We start from the raw sequence: 19,710 nt of genomic DNA on the forward strand, positions 1-19,710 counted from the left end.
AAACTATTATTATTATTATTATTATTATTATTATTATTATTATTATTATTATTATTATTATTATTATTATTATTATGTATACCCTTAGATCATTTTACATGTTAATCTAAACAGTTGATTTTTTCAAATATATTTTTACCAACCATTGATATAATTTGCTGGTCAAATTCATTAATATAATTCGATAACCGCTAACTGTTGATTGTTAAACAAGGACATTGCGAGGTAGTTCTCACTTCAATTTGTTGTGTGATTTGAATCACTCTCTTTGTCAACAAATCCCCCAAGTAGTTAATATGATTGGCTTTATTAATTATATTTTTTAAATTTTTTCATGGTATTAATAAAATACTTGGTAAATAAATATATAACATTATTTTGTATTATAACTTTGATATTTAATTAAAAAATAGTGCACAAAAAAGATAATAGACAATGTAGTGAAAATAATCAATTGATGAATTTGAATGTAAAGAATTTTTACATTGGAGAAATATAAAGACAATATAACTAATAAAATTATTTCTCTTAATTAATTTATTGATAATGAATAATTTTTTTTAATAAAGACATTGTAGGGACAATGTAGCGAATATAATCAATTGATGAATTTGAATGTACAGAATTTTTATATTGAAGAAAAATAAATACAATATAACTAATGAAATTATTTCTCTTATTTAATTTATTGATAATTAATAATTTTTTTTGAATAAAGACATTGTAGACACACATTCTAAATTAAAGAAATGCATATGTATTATTTTTATCCTCCCTTTTGAGAGAAAAAGAAATGCATATGTATTATTTTTTTGTTGTTGCTACTAAATTATTATTTAATTTAATAAGAGTAAAATAGAGTACTAATTATGACAACTTTGATTGGGATGGGGTTCGAACTTAAGACATTTCTTATTTAAATTAATGAGTAAGTATATGAACAGATACTACAATGTAATAGAGCCAATAACTTTCAAAAAAAAAATCAATGAGTAAGTTAACGGTGAACTAACCGAAATTAACGGAAAAGATAATATTTAACGAAAAAGTTAACGGAAAATCATATTCATTAAGGATAAATTAGGAAATCCTAAGAAAAAATTAAAATCTAATCAATCTGAGCCATTCATTTGATTAAAAAATTTGACCGCCATTTTTTCTACCCATTATAGGCCTAGCTCTCTTGGACTCTTATTAGTATAGTAGATAGTAGATATATATGTGTGTGTGTGTGTGCGCGCGCGTATGTGTGTGTGCGTGAGCGTGTGCGCGAGTGCGCGCGTGTGTGTGTGTGCGCGCGTGTGCGTGCGTGTGTGTGTGTGTGTGTGTATATATATATATATATATATATATATATATATATATATATATATATATATATATATGTCTCATATGTATATACATTGTACGTAAACGTTAAATATACATAAATTTCAATAAAGGATGATATATGAGCTAACTTAGATGGTAGGACATGTGATTGTCATCTTAAATGTTAGGAGTTGAAATCCTAGAGCATAAATTTTTAAAATTTTATTTTTGGTATTTTTAAATATTAATATTGAGATTATAATTGTGATTTATGAGATTAATTTTAATTTTAATTGGATTTTTTATTTGTAATATTGTGGTTTTTTTTCATTGGATAATGTGTTTTTAATTTGAACTAATTTATTTAATTAATTATATTTTATATATTTTTTTTATTTTTTTAATTACGTTTTTATGTATTTTGATTTTTCATCCTTAGTCAACAATATTTATGCCTCAACCTCTCGTTAGATAGTCCATTTCATTTTGCAAACATCCATTATTTAGAATGATATATTTGATTTCATTACTCATTAGTTAAATTCCAATTAATTATATCAGTTGATTAATTGATCTTTTTATTTATTTATTTATTTTGCTTCAGTTAATTTAATTAATGATAGGTATTATCTTAATTGAGAAATTTGTTTTATCAAATTAAAAAATTGGTTAATTTGATTCAAAATTAACTGGATGAACGCCCTAGTTAGAATGTTAGATAAGGTACATTATATGAAAAAAAATATATATGTTGGAATGAAAAATGAAAAATAAAAATTAAAGGTACATTATTTGAGATGCCCCATGAAAATATACTTATCAGAAATTAAATTAGATGCATACAAAAGTGAGCCTGCAAGCGACCGTTGATCTGTTATATCACACTGGGCAAATCCTCCATGTTCAAAATTTGAACAAGTATTTCCAAAATAATGGATAAAATTTGCAGACTGCATGTCGATCAAGACTCCGTCAGGAATGGCTATTATATTCTGCTATATTTTCTAGATAATATTTTATCTGCCACTCCATCCAATTCAATTCTTCTTGCCCCCAGAAAATTACTTTTTTTTTTTAACCAATAAAATATGTTAAGTATCACATCATTACCAGGCTCGGTCCAATAATTTTATAGGTCTGGAGCATGATAAAAAAAAAAAAAAAGCCTTACCTTTGTAGTTAACATATATTTTCATGGAGTGTTATGTTGTGCAACCGTGTGGACCGTGCATGGTGCACACGGTTGCAAAAATGACGTTGTTTTGACGTCTGACTTAAAAAAAAAAAAAAAAATTAGAATTGCATAACTACACATCCATAACTTCATAACTATAAATCCATAATTGCATAACTACACATCCATAACTTCATAACTATACATTCAGAATTGCATAACTACACATCCATAACTTCATAACTATACATTCAGAATGTGAAATTATAACTTCATAACTATACATTTAGAATTGCATGCATAATTACACATCCATAACTTCATAACTATAAATCCAGAATTGCATAACTAAACATCCATAATTTTCATAACTATAAATCCAGAATGTGAAATTATAAAATTATGAACATATGTTTACGTAACTAATGACAATCGAAAATGATTTTTTTTAATTTAAGTAAAACGACGTTGTTTTTGCATCCGTGTGCACAATGCATGGTGCACAACATAATTTGCCTATTTTTATACATAAAATTTAAATTACATAATTAAACAATATTAATATGAAATAACTTAAAAATAAAATTCATAAGTTTTTTACAATTTTACATACACAATGATAATTATGAAAAATATTTTTAGGTGCTTTCCTAAATGCAAACTAATAAATATTTGCATCACTTCCTTCATAAATAAATAAATAATTATAATTTATAAAATAAATAAATGGTTTAAAATCAAATAATATAAACTTACAAACAATAACATTGTTATCATAATAAATAATAAATTAATTATTAAGAAAAATTTATAAAACAAAACTTATAAATGGGTGCAAAGCTAAGGGCTCGTTTACTTAGAAAACTTTTTTTTATTTTCTGTTTTCTAATTTTTCAATTTTTATTCTCTGTTTTCCATTTTCTATTTAGAAAACTTGTTTACTAAAACTCATTTTTTTAAATTAATGTTTTAGACTAACGTTATAAAATTAATACAAGTTTAATTTCACGTGATATTTAGACCTTATATTTAAAATAGTTTTGGACATGTTTGGTTTAAATGAAAAAATAATATTTTTTACTTTTAAGTCTAATAAATGTAAGATTTTTACAATTGATATGATATCCAAACCAATAACTTGTTAAGTTCACATAAAATTTAGTTTAAATAATATTAATATTTAAAATATTTTTAGATACATTCATTTGAATTATATTTTACATGTACAAATATAATTTTTATTTTGAAGTCTAATATATGTGAAATTTCAATATCTAATATTTGGATCAAACTTGTATTACGATATAACATAACTAAAAACATTCAAATCAATAATCTATTGACTTCAATCAAAATCTAAAACTTGGTGTAGAGTTTAAGTTTTAGTTTTGATAATGTTAATAATGTCTAAATTTAAGGATAAGCTAATAAGGGTGTTGGTAGGGAATACCCCGACCGACATGTCTTCGTCTTTTATTCTTGTTTATGCAGGTACAGGTCGGACTTTCTTAGAAGAACCCGTTCGATTGCCGACCGGGCATCACCCGATCGATGTCCTCGAGTCCCGATCGATAGCCCTTAGGTGAGAGAGCCGAGAAGAGACACGTGGCAGCACTACGCGCTGACAGGCAGGGCTCCCGGGAGCAGGACACGTGGTTGCTACGTGGGTGACATGCCGAACGGCCGGACTTGTGTCTCCGGCCCAACGGCTATATATACCCGCAGTTGCAACAGTGTGGGGGACTTTTGGACAATCGATAGGCTATTGTCAGAGCATCCCGACCGTAGTCAGTCGGCCTTCGGAATAGCCAGTGTAGATTGTATTTAGGTCCTTCACCCGATCAATAAAAGATTTACTTGCTTTAATTGGTCTTGTGTTATTTTATTTACCGCTTACGTGGGAATTAACACTATCAGGTGTGTTTGGTTCGCCCATGAGAATCAGAATCGGAATGGGTATGTATCAAATACTTGGTAATGGTAATAGGTTTTAGTGAAAGTATTTTGCGTGTTTGGTAGTGTTGGAAAATAGCATTAAAATGACATTTTAAGTGGCTATTTTGTGGTATAATTATTAGTGGGGTCCACTTCCGATTTGGGTCGAGTCAAAGTAGATTCGGGTTCTTCGTGGCGAGATGAAGAGATTGATATTATATTGTACGCTCAAAACGGATAATAGGTGAATGAGAAATTGATTCTCAAAATAGACCCATTTGAGTTGGAAAAATGAAGGGAAAAGCTTTGAAGAAGCTTTTGTCCCACATTGGTTTGGAAAGTGAGTTTGTATCACTATTTATACAAGAGTTTTTTTAAAACTTATTGAATTGTATGGTATAGAGATTTTCTCTTGTAACCTTTTATATAAAATATATGGGGGTGGGAGCTCTAAGCATAGGCGCCCAATGCCGGTCCTGATTATTGGACAATATTATTTTTCTTGTATGCGTACAACTCAATGAAATTTACACATTCACATCAATATAGGAAAAAATTAATAAATAAAAGATCGAGAAGGCATGAAGCGGAAGCTATGAAACTATTTGCAGTGCCTGAGCATATAATATATAAAATACTGTATAAATTTAAACTTCAAATTTTATGGCCTCTTATCCATCCTGTCCTAGAGATGAATGTATAAGGTAAATTGTAGTTGATTCCATGCAAAAAAAAAAAAAAAAAAAAAAAAAAATCATGATTGATTATAATTTTTCAAGTAAATTATATCAAGATATGAAAATTTTAAAAGTTATCCAAACTTTGGATATAATTATATTCTTGCAAACATAGTTGATGTGCACACATGGTTGATTAATTGTGTGTAATCACTATTTGAAGCGCATTGTGACTCTAGTCAGCAAATATCACAATAATAAGATAAATAAGATTAAATAACTCATAACAAAATAACAATAATAACAATAATAATAATAATAACAATAACAATAAATAATAATAATAATAATAATAATAATAATAATAATAATAATAATAATAATAATAATAATAATCAACTGAAATAAGGTCGAACTTAAAACATCATCTAATATGAAGCTAAAAGATAGGGAAGTACTAAGATCCATACGTTTGCTTCCGAAGAGATACCCTTTAATTAATTGTCAAAACAAAACAATTGCAGGGTGCCCCTTTTCTGGTTGCCAAATTGTCTTATTGTGCCCAACTGCCCAGCCCATGCAAGCGGCAAATTATTGTGTGGACCCCGTCTAAAACAACGTTGTTTTAATGTTAAAAAAATAATTTCTTGCTCTGCATACGTATTAGAAAAATAAACATTTTGAGTTAGAATAATGTACTTTACGTGTTAGAATAATAAAATTTTTGAATAAGAAAATATATTTATTAGCTAAAATAATGTACTTTATGTGTTAGAATAATGTATTTTATAAGTTAGAATAATGTATACTGTACTTTATGTGTTAGAATAATGAAATTTCTGGACTAAGATAATGTATTTTATAAGTTTTTTTTTTTTTGAATTCGTAATTTATAAGTTAGAATCATGTATTTTATAAGTTAAAATAACATACTTTATGTATTTTTGGATTGTGGTTAACGCAACTGGATTGTGATTTACGCAGCTGTGTGAACCACGATCCACACAATATTATTGCATGTAATCTACCTTAGGATGCTACATTTCCTAATCCATGAAAAATTGAAAATATTATGTATACATGTGCTCATGCATGGACCATCCCCAAGATATATATTTCCCATTACCGTCCCCAGCGTAACCTAGCCTTTAAGATATAGTATATTTTATGTGTTTGGAAATTGGAATAGGCTGGAACTCCTCGTGCAAGATACTTTTTACCCACAAGATGTTATGCGGATCAACTTTGAATAATACCTCCTAATTAACCTATGAAAAAATATTGAGAATATCACATAAATTAATATCTTTAAACAATACACTATAATGAGAATAAGAGATAAAGTTGGTTCTAACTGAATATCAGATACAAATATGTATTTGCATATTTGGTCACTGAAAAAAAAAAGGTGACGTGTAATTTGAATGTCTAGTTGGTATATATGCACAGACGCATGGTTGTAGTTATCTATCATTGTATTTTTATTTTATTTTTTTACATTTGTTATATACTTATATATGAAGCTATTAAGTGATGGCGTGTCACAAGTGATTGCACGCATTCTCTCTATCATATCTTTTCACTTCAATAATGAGATTATGAGAACACTATTTCTGTATCACTAAACAACTGAGGTCAGTACAAAAATCACTCTACGAAAAATACACATAGACAACGATTTGTAACCATTGTCTATTAGGTAAAAAATCTATTGTTAAAATTAGCGTTGTTAAAAGTCACGCTCAAAGACAACGGTTTTTAACCATTGTTTTATCTATCAAAGACACTGGTTCTATTCAAGTGTTGTTGAAACCAGTGTTGTTAAAAAGTAACAATTCATTAATACAATTATCATTTACTTCAAAATACAAATAAGTAAAGTATTTCAAAATAGACAATAATTCATCATCTACTCCAAAATACAATCACTAACAGGGCGTTTGGTTGGAGGGGGGGAATTATGTAGGAAAAGAATTGTAATTCAATAGGAGTTGAATTACTGGGAATAAAATGGGAATTTAAATTCCAGTGTTTGGTTGACAAGAATAGAATTACTGAGAATTTCAATTCCAATGTTTTGTATACATGGGAATTGAAAGGGAATAAGTAGTATAAAGTCAAAAATGTCCATTATTGTTGTTAGACATTAATTTTAGGTTAAAAAAGGAAGGGGTAATTTTGATTCATCACTATCTTTTTTTCCCAGGAATAAAAATACCATGGGGGACATGGGATTTTAATTCCATGAAAATGGGGGAATTGCAATTCCCTCCAACCAAACTACGGAATTTAATGGCCTTTGGAATTAGGTGGGAATTAAGTGGGAAGGGAATTTAAAATCCCTCCAACCAAACGCCTTGTAAGTCTAAATACTGTTCATAAAGTTCTTATCAATTCAAATACGTTCCTACTTTATATGATTTGATACACAATCTCCATTCGGAATGCACTAGATCAATATCCATTCTGATTTGATATTTTTAAAGCTTATTACCAGTAATGAGAAACTAGCCCCTTGGTGATTGACTTCTTGAATAAGATGATATGATGATACCACCTGCATGATAAACATTTAGGACTTTTATTACTTTATCCCGCCATTGTATCTAGTTCACATTTTTTTTTCCCATATTGTTAAAACCAAGAGATAGAGTTTAGCCAATTTATTCTCCGATCCATTACTTCAAAGCTTATTCATAATGCCCCCAACAGGGGTTGCGACTCTTAAACAGATGTTCGTGCTAATAAACTCGAAACAAGTCCAGCCTTTGCAACGGCAACAGTTATTGCGTGGACAGTAGCCCACACAGCTGTGTGGATCACGATTCAAAAACAAATCATTTTATTTAATTTTATTTTTTCGCGCGTCCAATTGCAAATGTATATCATTCTAAATCATAATATACATTATTTTAAAATATAATGTACATTATATTATCCTAGATGTTTCATTATTGTAACACGTAATAATGTACATTATTTTAACACGTAATGTTCATTATTCTAACACATAATGTACATTACTCTAATACATAATGTACATTATTTTTACTCATAATATTCATAACGATATTTTGAAACATGGTCCACACAGTCGTGTGGACCATTGTCCACATAGTAATTAATTTGCCTTGCAACAGAAACACGGTTGCTTCATAGGTTCAAACAAGGCCTGGAATTATCCCACAGTATCAAAACATTATTTAAAAATAAGATTTGTTTTTGTGTTTTATTTTTAAAAATTTACAAATTCCTTGGAGAAAATATCAACATTTGGTAAGCATTACTGCCCATATAGGATAATTTCCTTGCTCACATGGTCACATATATAAGATAATTTCCCTTTTTCCGTGCTGGCATGCACGTGAAGCACTGCATATATATGGACATATTTGTCGTACCTCTATCAATCGGAACCAACTGGCCCGGTTAGGCCCGGCCCGGCCCAAAAGAAAGAATCTATCCTATTCTTTGCATTGCATGCATTCATGCAAATATCTCCTCGGTCTATATATATAAAGCCATCCATAAACCCATTTTGAACCAAATAAAAAATTACACTAAGGAAAGCAAAAAAATCACACTCATAATGTTTCTCCAAACCCTCTTCATCCTCTCCCTCCTTTCCGCCTCCTCCCACGCCTTAGATTTCTGCGTGGGCAACCTGTCCCTTCCGCCCGGGCCGGCGGGCTACCCATGCAAGAAATCCACCTCGGTGACCGAAAACGACTTCGTTTATTCGGGCCTAGCGGCCGCCGGGAACACCACCAACATCATCAAGGCCGCCGTGACCCCGGCCTTCGACGCCCAGTTCCCGGGAGTGAACGGGCTCGGGCTGTCCATGGCCCGGCTCGACATCGACGTCGGCGGCGTGGTCCCGCTCCACACGCACCCCGGCGGCTCGGAGATCCTCGTCGTCGCCGAAGGGACCCTGTCGGCCGGATTCGTGTCCTCGTTCGATAATAAGGTGTACTATTCCAAGACACTTAAGGAAGGGGACGTCATGGTTTTCCCACAAGGGTTGTTGCACTTCCAAATAAACGTCGGGAAAACCAAAGCCACGGCTTTTGTCACCTTCAGTAGCCAAAACCCAGGCCTCCAAATCACGACCTTCGCGTTGTTTAAGAATGATTTGCCGACAGATATCGTGAAAACCGTCACTTTCCTAGACGAGGCTCAAATCAAGAAGCTCAAGAGTGTCCTCGGCGGCACCAATTAATCTCAGCTCACTCGATTTCATATATATATATATATATATATATATATGTTATGTTATGTTCCTAGCTAGGTAGTGCTATGTTTCTTAATCAGATCGAACAAATTATTCTGTTCTGGCCGTGCTCACGGTTATGTCTTTCATTGATTTTCCAGTGCTAATTCTAGCAGTGTAGTGTTTCCTTCGTTAATTTGTGTATTTTGTTGAGAGCCCAATTTGTTTGAATTGGCATATATGCAATGGGATGTTTTGTTCTTTTCTACCAAGTTCTATTGCCTTATTTTCAAGCTTTTGGGAGACGAGTGCAATAGTTCCAATCTTAGATTAGTATCCATACCTTTTACACTGGGTAAAAACTTATGTGAGATGGTGTTACACAAATTATTACCTGTGATACGGGTAATGTCAAGATTGATGAAAATGTAATACTAATAATACTTATGTAATTATGTAAATTAAAGCAGCCAAAAGAATATTTCCACCGCGAATACACTACATAATAACCAATGGAAGTATTTACACAAAATTTGTTGGGTGCATGTTTGAGAGTTGAATCTAGCATCTTGTTATCGAAACGTTGCATTTATTCAGATTGTTACACAAATATAAGAAAAAAAAATGCGTCTTTGTTGGCTGTTATCATTTTTGGCGTAGTTGTAAGCGTTTGATACTAACAAAATTAAATTTAATTTGAAGAAAAAAATTCAAATAATAGAGATCTGTTGTACCATGGACCATGGTTTACCTTGCAAGGTGGACCCAGAAGTACATAATTTACATACTGAATGTTTACAATTTACATACTAAATGTTCATAATTTATCTTTTATAAAATTGTGAACATTCAATATGTAAATTGTATATTTTAGACGCGGGTCCACTAATAATTTGCCTATGTTTGCTTTCTTCTTCTAAAACATATTTAATCACTATGGCCCATAATATTGTCTCCATTCTACAACGTTCAGATATTTCTTTAGTTTGGTGTTGTTTGGTTGCCCCAAGTTGAGGAGATTGTAAACCTGCCAAAAGTTATCAACAGGGCAGATATAATTTTTACAGTGATATACATAACATTATATTTTACTCGATACTTTTCTTAATAAAATTTAAAACTCGTCCCTTTATATTATTTTCAACAGTTTTAGTACAAAAATACAATTTACTATGGTACATGCAAATTAGACGATGACAAAATTCAGTTTCGTCATCTGGCATGGCATTTCGTCGGAAATTAGCAATGTAGGTGGTCGGTGTTCAAATTTAGCAAGGTTGCTTTAGCTAATCAAAGCATAAAAAATTTCGTCGCTAATGGTCTTTTGCAACAAAACTTTTAGATAGTCTCTAGCATGCATTGGTACATTAGAAACCTTTTTGGTAGTGTATAATGTTGTCTGGTATTGCCTTAAGTTAGTATGCATGTCATTGTTTTATAATTTGCAGGTACTTATATTCTATTAAAGTACAAGTCTTTTTGTATTCAACGAGTGCAACTTAGCCTAAAAAGAGTGGTCAAATGGGTATGTAGAGTATAATTTTCGTATATGAAACTCAGCATTTGGATTCCTATCAACACTTTTTTGGTTAAACCCATTTGAATTTTCCTAATATTGTTTATCTTGTATGTGGTTTGCGAGCTATTACACAGGAACGGAAGTTTACCCAATTTAATGTACACCATCAGCCGAGGTAGGCTTTACCAAAGCGCACCTTCATGTAATGGTGGCAAATGTTTCTATAAATCAAAGATTAGACGAGGTTTACCTTGAGTAATAGTTTTAATTAGGATTTATTTATCAATCATTTGATACAATTTTTTAAGAACATTTTAGCTCTTTTTTTTTTTTTTTTTTTTTTTTTTTTTTTTTTTTTTAAATAGTTAATTTCATTTTTGGTCCTACATTTATAGGTGACATTCTACTTTTAGGCCCTGTTTGGTAAATAGTTGTTAGCTGATAGCTGTTAGCTATTAGCTGATTGTATTAATTAGGAGGTATAGACCCTGTTTGGTAAATAATTGCTAGCTGATAGCTGTTAGCTATTAGTTGATTGTGTTAATTAGAAGGTATAATTAGTTGATAACATTAGCTAATTGCAGAAAAGTGTTTGGTAAATTAGCTGTTAGCTGATAGTTGTTTGGTATAATTTCTTTTCTCAAAAAACTAATTGAAAAAGTTGCTTGGAGTAGTTTTTTGAGTTTTAGCATTTTGGAGTTGCAAAAAGCTAATTAACCAAACACTTGTATTGATATTTTAACTAAATCAAACAATTAATAGTGGTGAAATAAGCCAAAATTGGCCTATAGGCCAATTTTTTACCAAACAGGGTCATAATTAGTCGATAACATTAGCTGATTGTAGAAAGTTGTTTGGAAAATTAGCTGTTAGCTGATAGCTGTTTAGTAGAATTTCTTTAATTTTCTCCAAAAGCTAATTGAAAAAGTTGTTTTGAGCAGCTTTTTGGCGTTGTTTGGTAAAATGACTGTTAGCTAATAACTGTTAGCTGTTAGCTAATTGTGTTAATTAGAAGGTATAAATAGGTGATAACATTAGCTGATTGTAGAAAAGTGTTTTGTAAATTAGCTGTTAGCTGATATAGTTGTTTGGTATAATTTCTTTTCTCAAAAAACTAATTGAAAAAGTTGTTTGGAGTAGCTTTTTGAATTTTAGCCTTTTGGAGTTGCAAAAAGCTAATTAAACAAACATTTATATTGGTATTTTAACTAAATCAAACAATTAATAGTGGTCAAATAAGCCAAATTGGCTTATAGGCCAATTTTTTTTACCAAACAGGGCCATTGAATTTTAGCATTTTGGAGTTACAAAAAGCTAATTAACCAAATACTTATATTGTTTTTTTTTAACAAAGTCAAACAATTAATATATAGTAATTAAATAAACAAAAATTGACTGATAAGCTAACTATTTTATCAAACATGAACTTAGTATTGTTTTTTCAAAACATCCCCCATTGATTCTACTATTATTGTGCATCACTATTTTTGGTCTAAAATCAACAAATTAAACCTGTTGAAATGGCTTTAAACATGATAACAAATTATTCCGGTAAAATTCAACCAATATAATCCCACTGCTTCTCTTGCTCACGCTTCCCTTTCCACATATCTTCCTGTTCCTCCTTAGAAATTTAAATATTCTTAATAGCTACAATTCTCTTTTAAATGGTAACACAATAACATTGAAGCCATATATAAGAAAACACTTATCTAAGCAGAAAGCACCCACAGGCCTCCATGGTAAGTCACAACGTTGAACTCAGTCAACCTAGCCGACACCCGGCCAACACTATGGTATTAACTTTTATATACACATATAAACACCAAATTCAAAAATCAAAAGAAGAGATCAATTTTCAAACTACTAACTGTCAATCCTTTGCCGGTCAAAAAGGCCTCTCTAACTTCAACTCCCCAGTACCTTTCAGTGCATATTCTAATAACAAAATAGTAGTTTATTAGCTGACAAAGAATGAACAGCAATATTAAACACAGAATAAACTGCAAATTCAAGATTTCAGACTTATGGCAAATTAAAAGCCAGAAACCCTTTTCGGCTAGTGATTTTTGCCCTCCATATATATATTTGGTCCCTAACCAAAAGGTCATTTTTTTTTGCAGAATATGTACACAAGCGCTTCAGCATAACATGCTTTATGCTCTAATGACATCTTTCTCTTTTGATTTACAAACTTCTCATAATGAGTCTTACCATAATTGTACACATAACCTAAGGTTTCTGAACCACTAAAGCACATCTATCCTCACTTGATATAGATTATAAAAGCACCCTATTGGTCGACTCACTAACCACAGAACCTTTCCCTATCAACTACAAGTAAGTTTTAGGTAACTTTTCATCCCAAGGAGTATTATCTTTATTTGCAATCCCAAATGTTGATGTTTATATCAATTATAAACACTATATTGTAGAGAATGATAGATGCTCTTTACAACAGATAAAATTTACAAGAAAACGAAGCCAAAGTATGGCCATAACTTGAAGAAATTTACACTAGAAAAAAAGGATTTCCTGCTTTACTGCTGCTTCACATTCTTCCTAAAACGTTAAAGATGTTGTAAACGCGAAAAACTTGAATTGTATATATTCAAAATTCAAAGTGTCGGTTACAAGGAAGTATGTATCAATCAAGAAGGGGTACAATCTCTGAATAGGAGAAGTCCTCTGATTCTCTACTACAAGTATGCCTATTGGAAGTATGCCAAATTTGGAATATGCCAAATTGGAAGTGTGCCAGGTTCAGAGTATGCTGAACTTGAAGTATGCCGAGTTCGGGAGTATGGCCGAACTGGAAGTATGCCGAATTCCTTGTCGAAAGTGTGTTGAGTTCAGAAGTATGCTGAACTGGAAGTATACCGAGTTCGGGAGTATGCCGAACTGGAAGTAGTTCTTTGCTGAAGGGCCTCCGGAGTTATGTAGCTTGCTCTTCAATGAAGGGCTAATATGCAGCTTGATCTTCAAAGAAGGGCTTCCGGTGTTCAAGTGGCGTGTTCCTCAGCGCGGTATACGCAGTGCAACTGCGGGCGTGTTCCAGACGATATCCTGGAGAGATTTCGGCAGAGCTTCAATATGTAGATTTCCAGAGCTCCCAATTCTTGAAAATGAAACCATTATTTATAGTGGTGAGGGTGAGAGAAAATCTCCAACCAACTCTTAATTCCTTATTTAATTTAATTTCTTTAATTAAATTAAGGAACGTATCGGGACACCATTGTGTCCAGGTTCATGATTTCATTAAATTTCCAAATAATATCAAATATTCAAATTCCTCAAAATTATATAATCACATATAATTCTAGTGGGCCAAGACCAAGTCAAGCCCGCTAATTAGGCAACCCAATTCATCCAAGCAGCCTGGTCCAACTCGATTAAATATTTCATCATCTCGGGCCAAACAATCCAACATCCAATTACATTTAATTAAGTAATTAAACCAACTAAATATTTAATGGGCCATTTAATTAACCGATTAAATAAATATTAATCCAATTAGCTTAATTAAAGTAATTAATTTAGCAACCAATTATCCACCATGATCCAATAATATTATTTAAATTTTTCAATGCTTACAGATGTAACGAAAGCAAAAATGACACCATTTCATATTTTGGATTAAAAGTGCAGTGTGGCCCATCTCTAACAGATTACATATATCTTTGATATGAAAGAAATACCTTTGTCCTTGCTTCCCATTAAATTCTCTCAGCTTCTAAAGCTTGATGTTTCTCTTCCAATCTCGTGTGAAACTGAATTACAAGAAAATTAACAGCCTAAGAATTTTATATTCTCAACTAGATATATAGACATGTTTTGCTTGTCATGATCAGTATGTACTATGTTGAATAGATTACTATACCTCCTTTCTTCTCTCTGCTCGTGTCAGTGATTCTAAATGTTGGAGCTAATGCAATAGCTTTCCTGGGCTTTCTCAATTCCCCGTGATGTAGTGCTTGAAATTGTTAAGAAAACAATAGAATAGAATTAAGTAGAGAAAGAAATGACCATATAAATTAAGGTAATAAGAGAAAGAGCAGCACATGAGTTCTCATCATCAGGATGCTTCATGAGCAAATGGCTGCGGGACAGTGCACTTTGTTTTGCAGTTTCCGGAAGCCGTTTTGTTTACAGCTTTCTGAGATGCTCTGATCTCGAGCTGTTACTCCCTTCTGTTACAAACAGGAAAATATTTAACCGTCATCAAATCATTCAATATATGAATAAAAAAAATCTACCATGAATTAGCTGGATTGATAACCTAGTGTATATTATGTCATTTGATCAGTAAAGATACATATATACATCATACATCATAGGACTATATATGTGAAGATGCAAATTTTTTTTCATAAGCTATAGATTTAGGTGGAACCAATACAATTATAGAAACTTAAAACAAACATAGATCAAGATTAAGATCAAGATCAAGCTGAAAGTAGATATGCTTATTCATGAAAGCTTCTCTATGAGAATTTATATTAGTGATGTTCTTAACAATAATCTCAGTTGTGTCATCCACTCTATCCTGTTAACATGATAAGGGGACCAAGGAACATTTAGAAGTTACAAGTTACAACAAATTAAAGAAACCATAAGTGATCAAGAACAAATTAAACACACTTAGCATGAAAGCTTCTCTATGAGAATTTATATTAGTGATGTTCTTAACAATAATCTCAGTTGTGTCATCCACTCTATCCTGTTAACATGATAAGGGGACTAAGGAACATTTAGAAGTTACAAGTTACAACAAATTAAAGAAACCATAAGTGATCAAGAACAAATTAAACACACTTAGCTTATTCGTTCAAAATATATTTGAACACAACATAATGCGAGCTAGAGATGTAAATGGACAGTAGTTAAATCAAAGGTATTCTTCAGTTAGAGTGAAAGATACTAAGAGATAGTCATTCTGCTTACCTGCTTCCCTAGGTAAAGAAGACCAAGACCAAGAGGCAAGAGGCGGGTGAGGGGCTTTCCTAATTCTGACTCACTTCTATTCTTCAAGGAAAATCTAATAGCCTGGGCGAGGGGCTTTCCTACTTTTGACTCACTTCTTCTAAGTTTTAATTTTTTTTTTCGTCATAAATTTATATATGTCATTCTGTTAGGAACACTTTGTAACTAGATTTTTGATGATACCAGACTTAGGAGTTTATATTAGTGTAGTTAATAATATATGTGGTATAGAATAGTTAACCACATCCTTATCCTATTGTATAGGAAATACTTAGCGTTACTATACCTTGTAAACTCTATCAAGTTGAGATATTGAATTGTAACAGAATTCCCTTCACTCATCTGGTATTAGTTAGCCAAAACTCATCTTTTCTCTCTCTCTCTCTAAACTTCCCGTCGACTAGCGCTTCCGAGAGAACACTCACGACGACCACCATCCCGACGCCACCGGCTACCCCAAACTCCCTCAATGCCGCCCACCATTTCGTATCAATTAAACTCACCTCCCATAACTACCTTTTCTGGAGAACACAAATCATTCCCTTCCTCTATGGCCAAGGCTTAATCGGCTATGTTGATGGTAATTTGCCATGTCTGCCGCCGGTTCTTCAAGCAACCGTCGATGACGCCTCCGACGAAGCAGCATCTACCTCCATCAATCCGGCGTATGGTGCCTGGGTCCAACAGGACCAATCAATTATGTCTCTCCTCATCTCCTCCTTGTCCGAGGAGGTCATGTACCTGGCTGTTAGAAAGACTACCACCCGTCATATCTGGCTTGCCGTCGAGACTGCCCACGGCTCTTCCACACGCGTGCGCTGTCTTAATCTGCTTGGGCAGTTCTAAGCCCTACGTCAAGGAGACATGACACCATTGGAGTATCTCGGCCGAGCCCAGCTGCTGGTGGAGGACCTTGAACTCGCCGGCCGCCCCATGACGTTGGATGAGCAAAACCTCTATGTGTTTCGGGGGTTACGACCAGAGAAGAGTAAAGGTTGGAACTTGGTATAAGGTTTGGTGATGGTTGTGCTCTCTGTTGAATACTTGTTGTGATTTATTGTTGTTGAGCTCCTTGTTGCCGTTGTTTGTTGTTATTGAGCTTTGTTATTATCTTATCGTGCGAGATTAGGTTGCATGCTAGTATCTTTATGTTGTCTTCTGGTTTAAAGTCTGTTAATGTGTCTGGAGTCTTGATCTTGGTTTAAAGCTAGAGTTGTTCAGGACTATATATGTATTCCTCAGTCTCAAAATGATTTCTATACTTATACTTATTGTACTCAACGGGTGGGAGTAGTTACTCAACATTATTCGCTGATGGTTGTTACAGCATATGTTTTTCAGGTACAGATCCGTAGCTTCAGAGTGCGCTAGATGGATGCAATGGCTTAGTTTAGATAGTTGTAGTCTTGGTAGTTGGCCTGCGTGCCTCGACTTGTATTTTGGATATTGAATTCGAATTATGTTTTGTTTAGTTGGTTAGCCTGTGCATCTAAGTTCTCAAGCTTGGATGTGGCATACCACATTAGCACCCCAACTCTTATGCTTAATTCTGCTCTGTTTGGATAATTAATGATAGTCTCGCCTTTATTTCATAAGCTTTAAATGTTTTAAAATTAGGGGTGTTACAACCGGCTATACAAATCCACTCCCACATATACATTCCTACGCGTATTTGGGTGTTTGTGTTTTCCCTATCTACGGCCCTATAATTGGCACAAGATGGAGTATCGCTCAGCCCCGTGCATGTTCCTAGGCTATTCTCCGTCTTTTAGAGGTTATCGATGCATGAACTTAAACACGGGGAAAATATATATCTGTCGCCATGTGCGTTTTGACGAAACTATTTTTCCCTTTGCAATAGCTTCTTCTTTGCAAAAAATGCCACCGACTGCAGAACCAATTCCACCATAGGGTTCAAGCCCCATAATACCAGGGGCGGACATCTTACGCTACATGTTGCTCACCAGTTCCTGCAACCAGGAGACGTGGTCCGAGAGGTGAACCACAACAACGGGCTCATGTCATGAGGCTTCGTCACATGACTCAGGGCACTGGGGAACAATTTCATGCCCTAACCGTGACAAACAATACTGCGTATCCCACATGCTTCTCTCAAGCCGTTGGTCACCCACAATGGCGTGATACCATAGACCAGGAATTCAATCCCTTGTTGCACAATGATACCTGGCGGCTTGTGTCACCTACACCGAACATGAATATAATCGGATGCAAATGGGTTTTTCGCACTAAGCGTAAAGCCGACAGCTTAATAGAGCGCTACACAGCGCGGCTGGTAGCCAAGGGATTCAATCAAGTCGCTGGAGAAGACTTCTTTGAGACCTTTAGTCCGGTGGTCAAACCGACTACGGTCAACATCTTGTTTTCTCTTGCAGTTTCCCGAGGTTGGACTCTTCGCCAACTAGATGTCCACAACGCCTCTCTCAATGGACACCTGGCTGAAACTGTGTTTATGCGCCAGCCCCCGGGGTATGAAGACCCAACGTAACACCCCTAATTTTTAAAACATTTTAAAGCCTATGAAATAAAGACAAAACTATCATTAACCATCCAAACAAAGCGGAACTAACAACATAAGTATTGGGGTGTTATGCCACATCCAGGTTTGAGAACCTAGATGCACAGGCGAGACTAACTAGACAAGGCATAAACTATAATTAATATCCACAATACAATTCAAGGCTCACAGGCCATCTAACTAATGCTAAGCTAAATCCACGAGTCCATCTAACACGCTCCGAAGCTACAAGACATCACCTGAAAAACATACGGTGTAACAACCGTCAACGAATAATGCTGGTAACCCACTCCCACGCGTTAAGTACAATATAGGTAGATATAGGAAAATTATTTTGAAACTTGAATACATATATAATCCTAAACAACTCTAGCTTTAAACCAAGATCAGGACTAAAGACACAACAACAGACTTGACACTATAGAACAATCATAAAGACTAGCATGCATCCTAAGAACACAAGACAAGGCATAATAGACAAGTAAGCTCATAATTAGCAATTAAAGGCAACAATGGGATCCAATAACAATCAATCAGCAAGTAATCATCAAAGCACACAATCTATCTTCCAACCTTATACCAAGTTCCAACATTTACTCCTCTCCATCCTTATATCAGTTCCAACCTGTACCTCCAGGCCACCCTTATATCGCCTCCCTTATTCCTCCGGGGCAACTACATGCCCCATACCGAAACCACCAACAAGTCCACCAACATGGTAGCACCGAAGTGCCATTCGCATGGTCTATGCATCTAGCACCACTACCAAGGGGTCAGCACATATAGCTTTGACATGGCACCGCGGCGCTTATACCTTGACCCAGGCCTTTAGCCAGCAAGTCTAAGGGGTGGTCCGTGCCTTTACCACGATAACCGACCCCTCGTTGTGCTATCCGCCAACAATTCATTTCCACCAATCACAATCTCAACCATCATTGTGCAATGATCACAACACCCATCATCAATCAATCAATCAACATATAATCAACAACAACAATCAATGTCTAATAACAGACGATACGCGCTACACATGAATTCCTAGAACGGTACTCAAAATATCATACGAGACTCATAAACATCAAACGGGGTACAACGGGGCACAACAGGACACGGGGAAATGACAGACGGTGGAGAACAACTCGCCACGCCACCCGCCGGTGGGGCGGTCACATTCTAGCGGGTAGCCGGCAGGCAGTCCACTACCCACCGGCTGCCCGCTGGAGTTGGGCAGCCCACCCGCGGGTAGGTGGTGGGGGCTCGTTCCCCCCCCCTACCCCCCCCCCACTGATACGAGGGTGATTATTTGGTCCGGTGTTCGTTCGTGGAACCCAAAACCATGTCTAAACACATTCCAACAATGAGTGA

General features: G+C 34.1%; 1 protein-coding gene and 1 long non-coding RNA gene across 2 annotated transcripts; one reads left to right on the top strand and one right to left on the bottom strand.

Moving 5' to 3' along the window:
• The first annotated feature begins 8,631 nt into the window (after nucleotides 1–8,631).
• LOC109168950 (auxin-binding protein ABP19a-like) lies at nucleotides 8,632–9,575 on the top strand. The gene has a single exon (XM_019317815.1). It carries the CDS (start codon nucleotides 8,687–8,689, stop codon nucleotides 9,314–9,316), a length of 630 nt encoding a protein of 209 aa, XP_019173360.1. The 5' UTR covers nucleotides 8,632–8,686; the 3' UTR covers nucleotides 9,317–9,575.
• Nucleotides 9,576–13,361: 3,786 nt separating this feature from the next.
• Nucleotides 13,362–14,793, bottom strand: LOC109168997. The gene is made up of 3 exons (XR_002052147.1): nucleotides 14,707–14,793; nucleotides 14,525–14,596; nucleotides 13,362–13,388 (listed from the first exon to the last, which is right to left on the bottom strand). It is a non-coding gene; the product is annotated as an uncharacterized LOC109168997 (long non-coding RNA).
• Between the last annotated feature and the right edge of the window lie 4,917 nt (nucleotides 14,794–19,710).

Source organism: Ipomoea nil, unplaced genomic scaffold (genome assembly GCF_001879475.1).
Source record: "Ipomoea nil cultivar Tokyo-kokei standard unplaced genomic scaffold, Asagao_1.1 scaffold3238, whole genome shotgun sequence".
Lineage (NCBI taxonomy): Eukaryota > Viridiplantae > Streptophyta > Magnoliopsida > Solanales > Convolvulaceae > Ipomoea > Ipomoea nil.

Bases quoted from the DNA above. Each gene is read 5' to 3' on its own strand.
- LOC109168950 (XM_019317815.1), top strand. From the start codon at position 8,687: ATGTTTCTCCAAACCCTCTTCATCCTCTCCCTCCTTTCCGCCTCCTCC.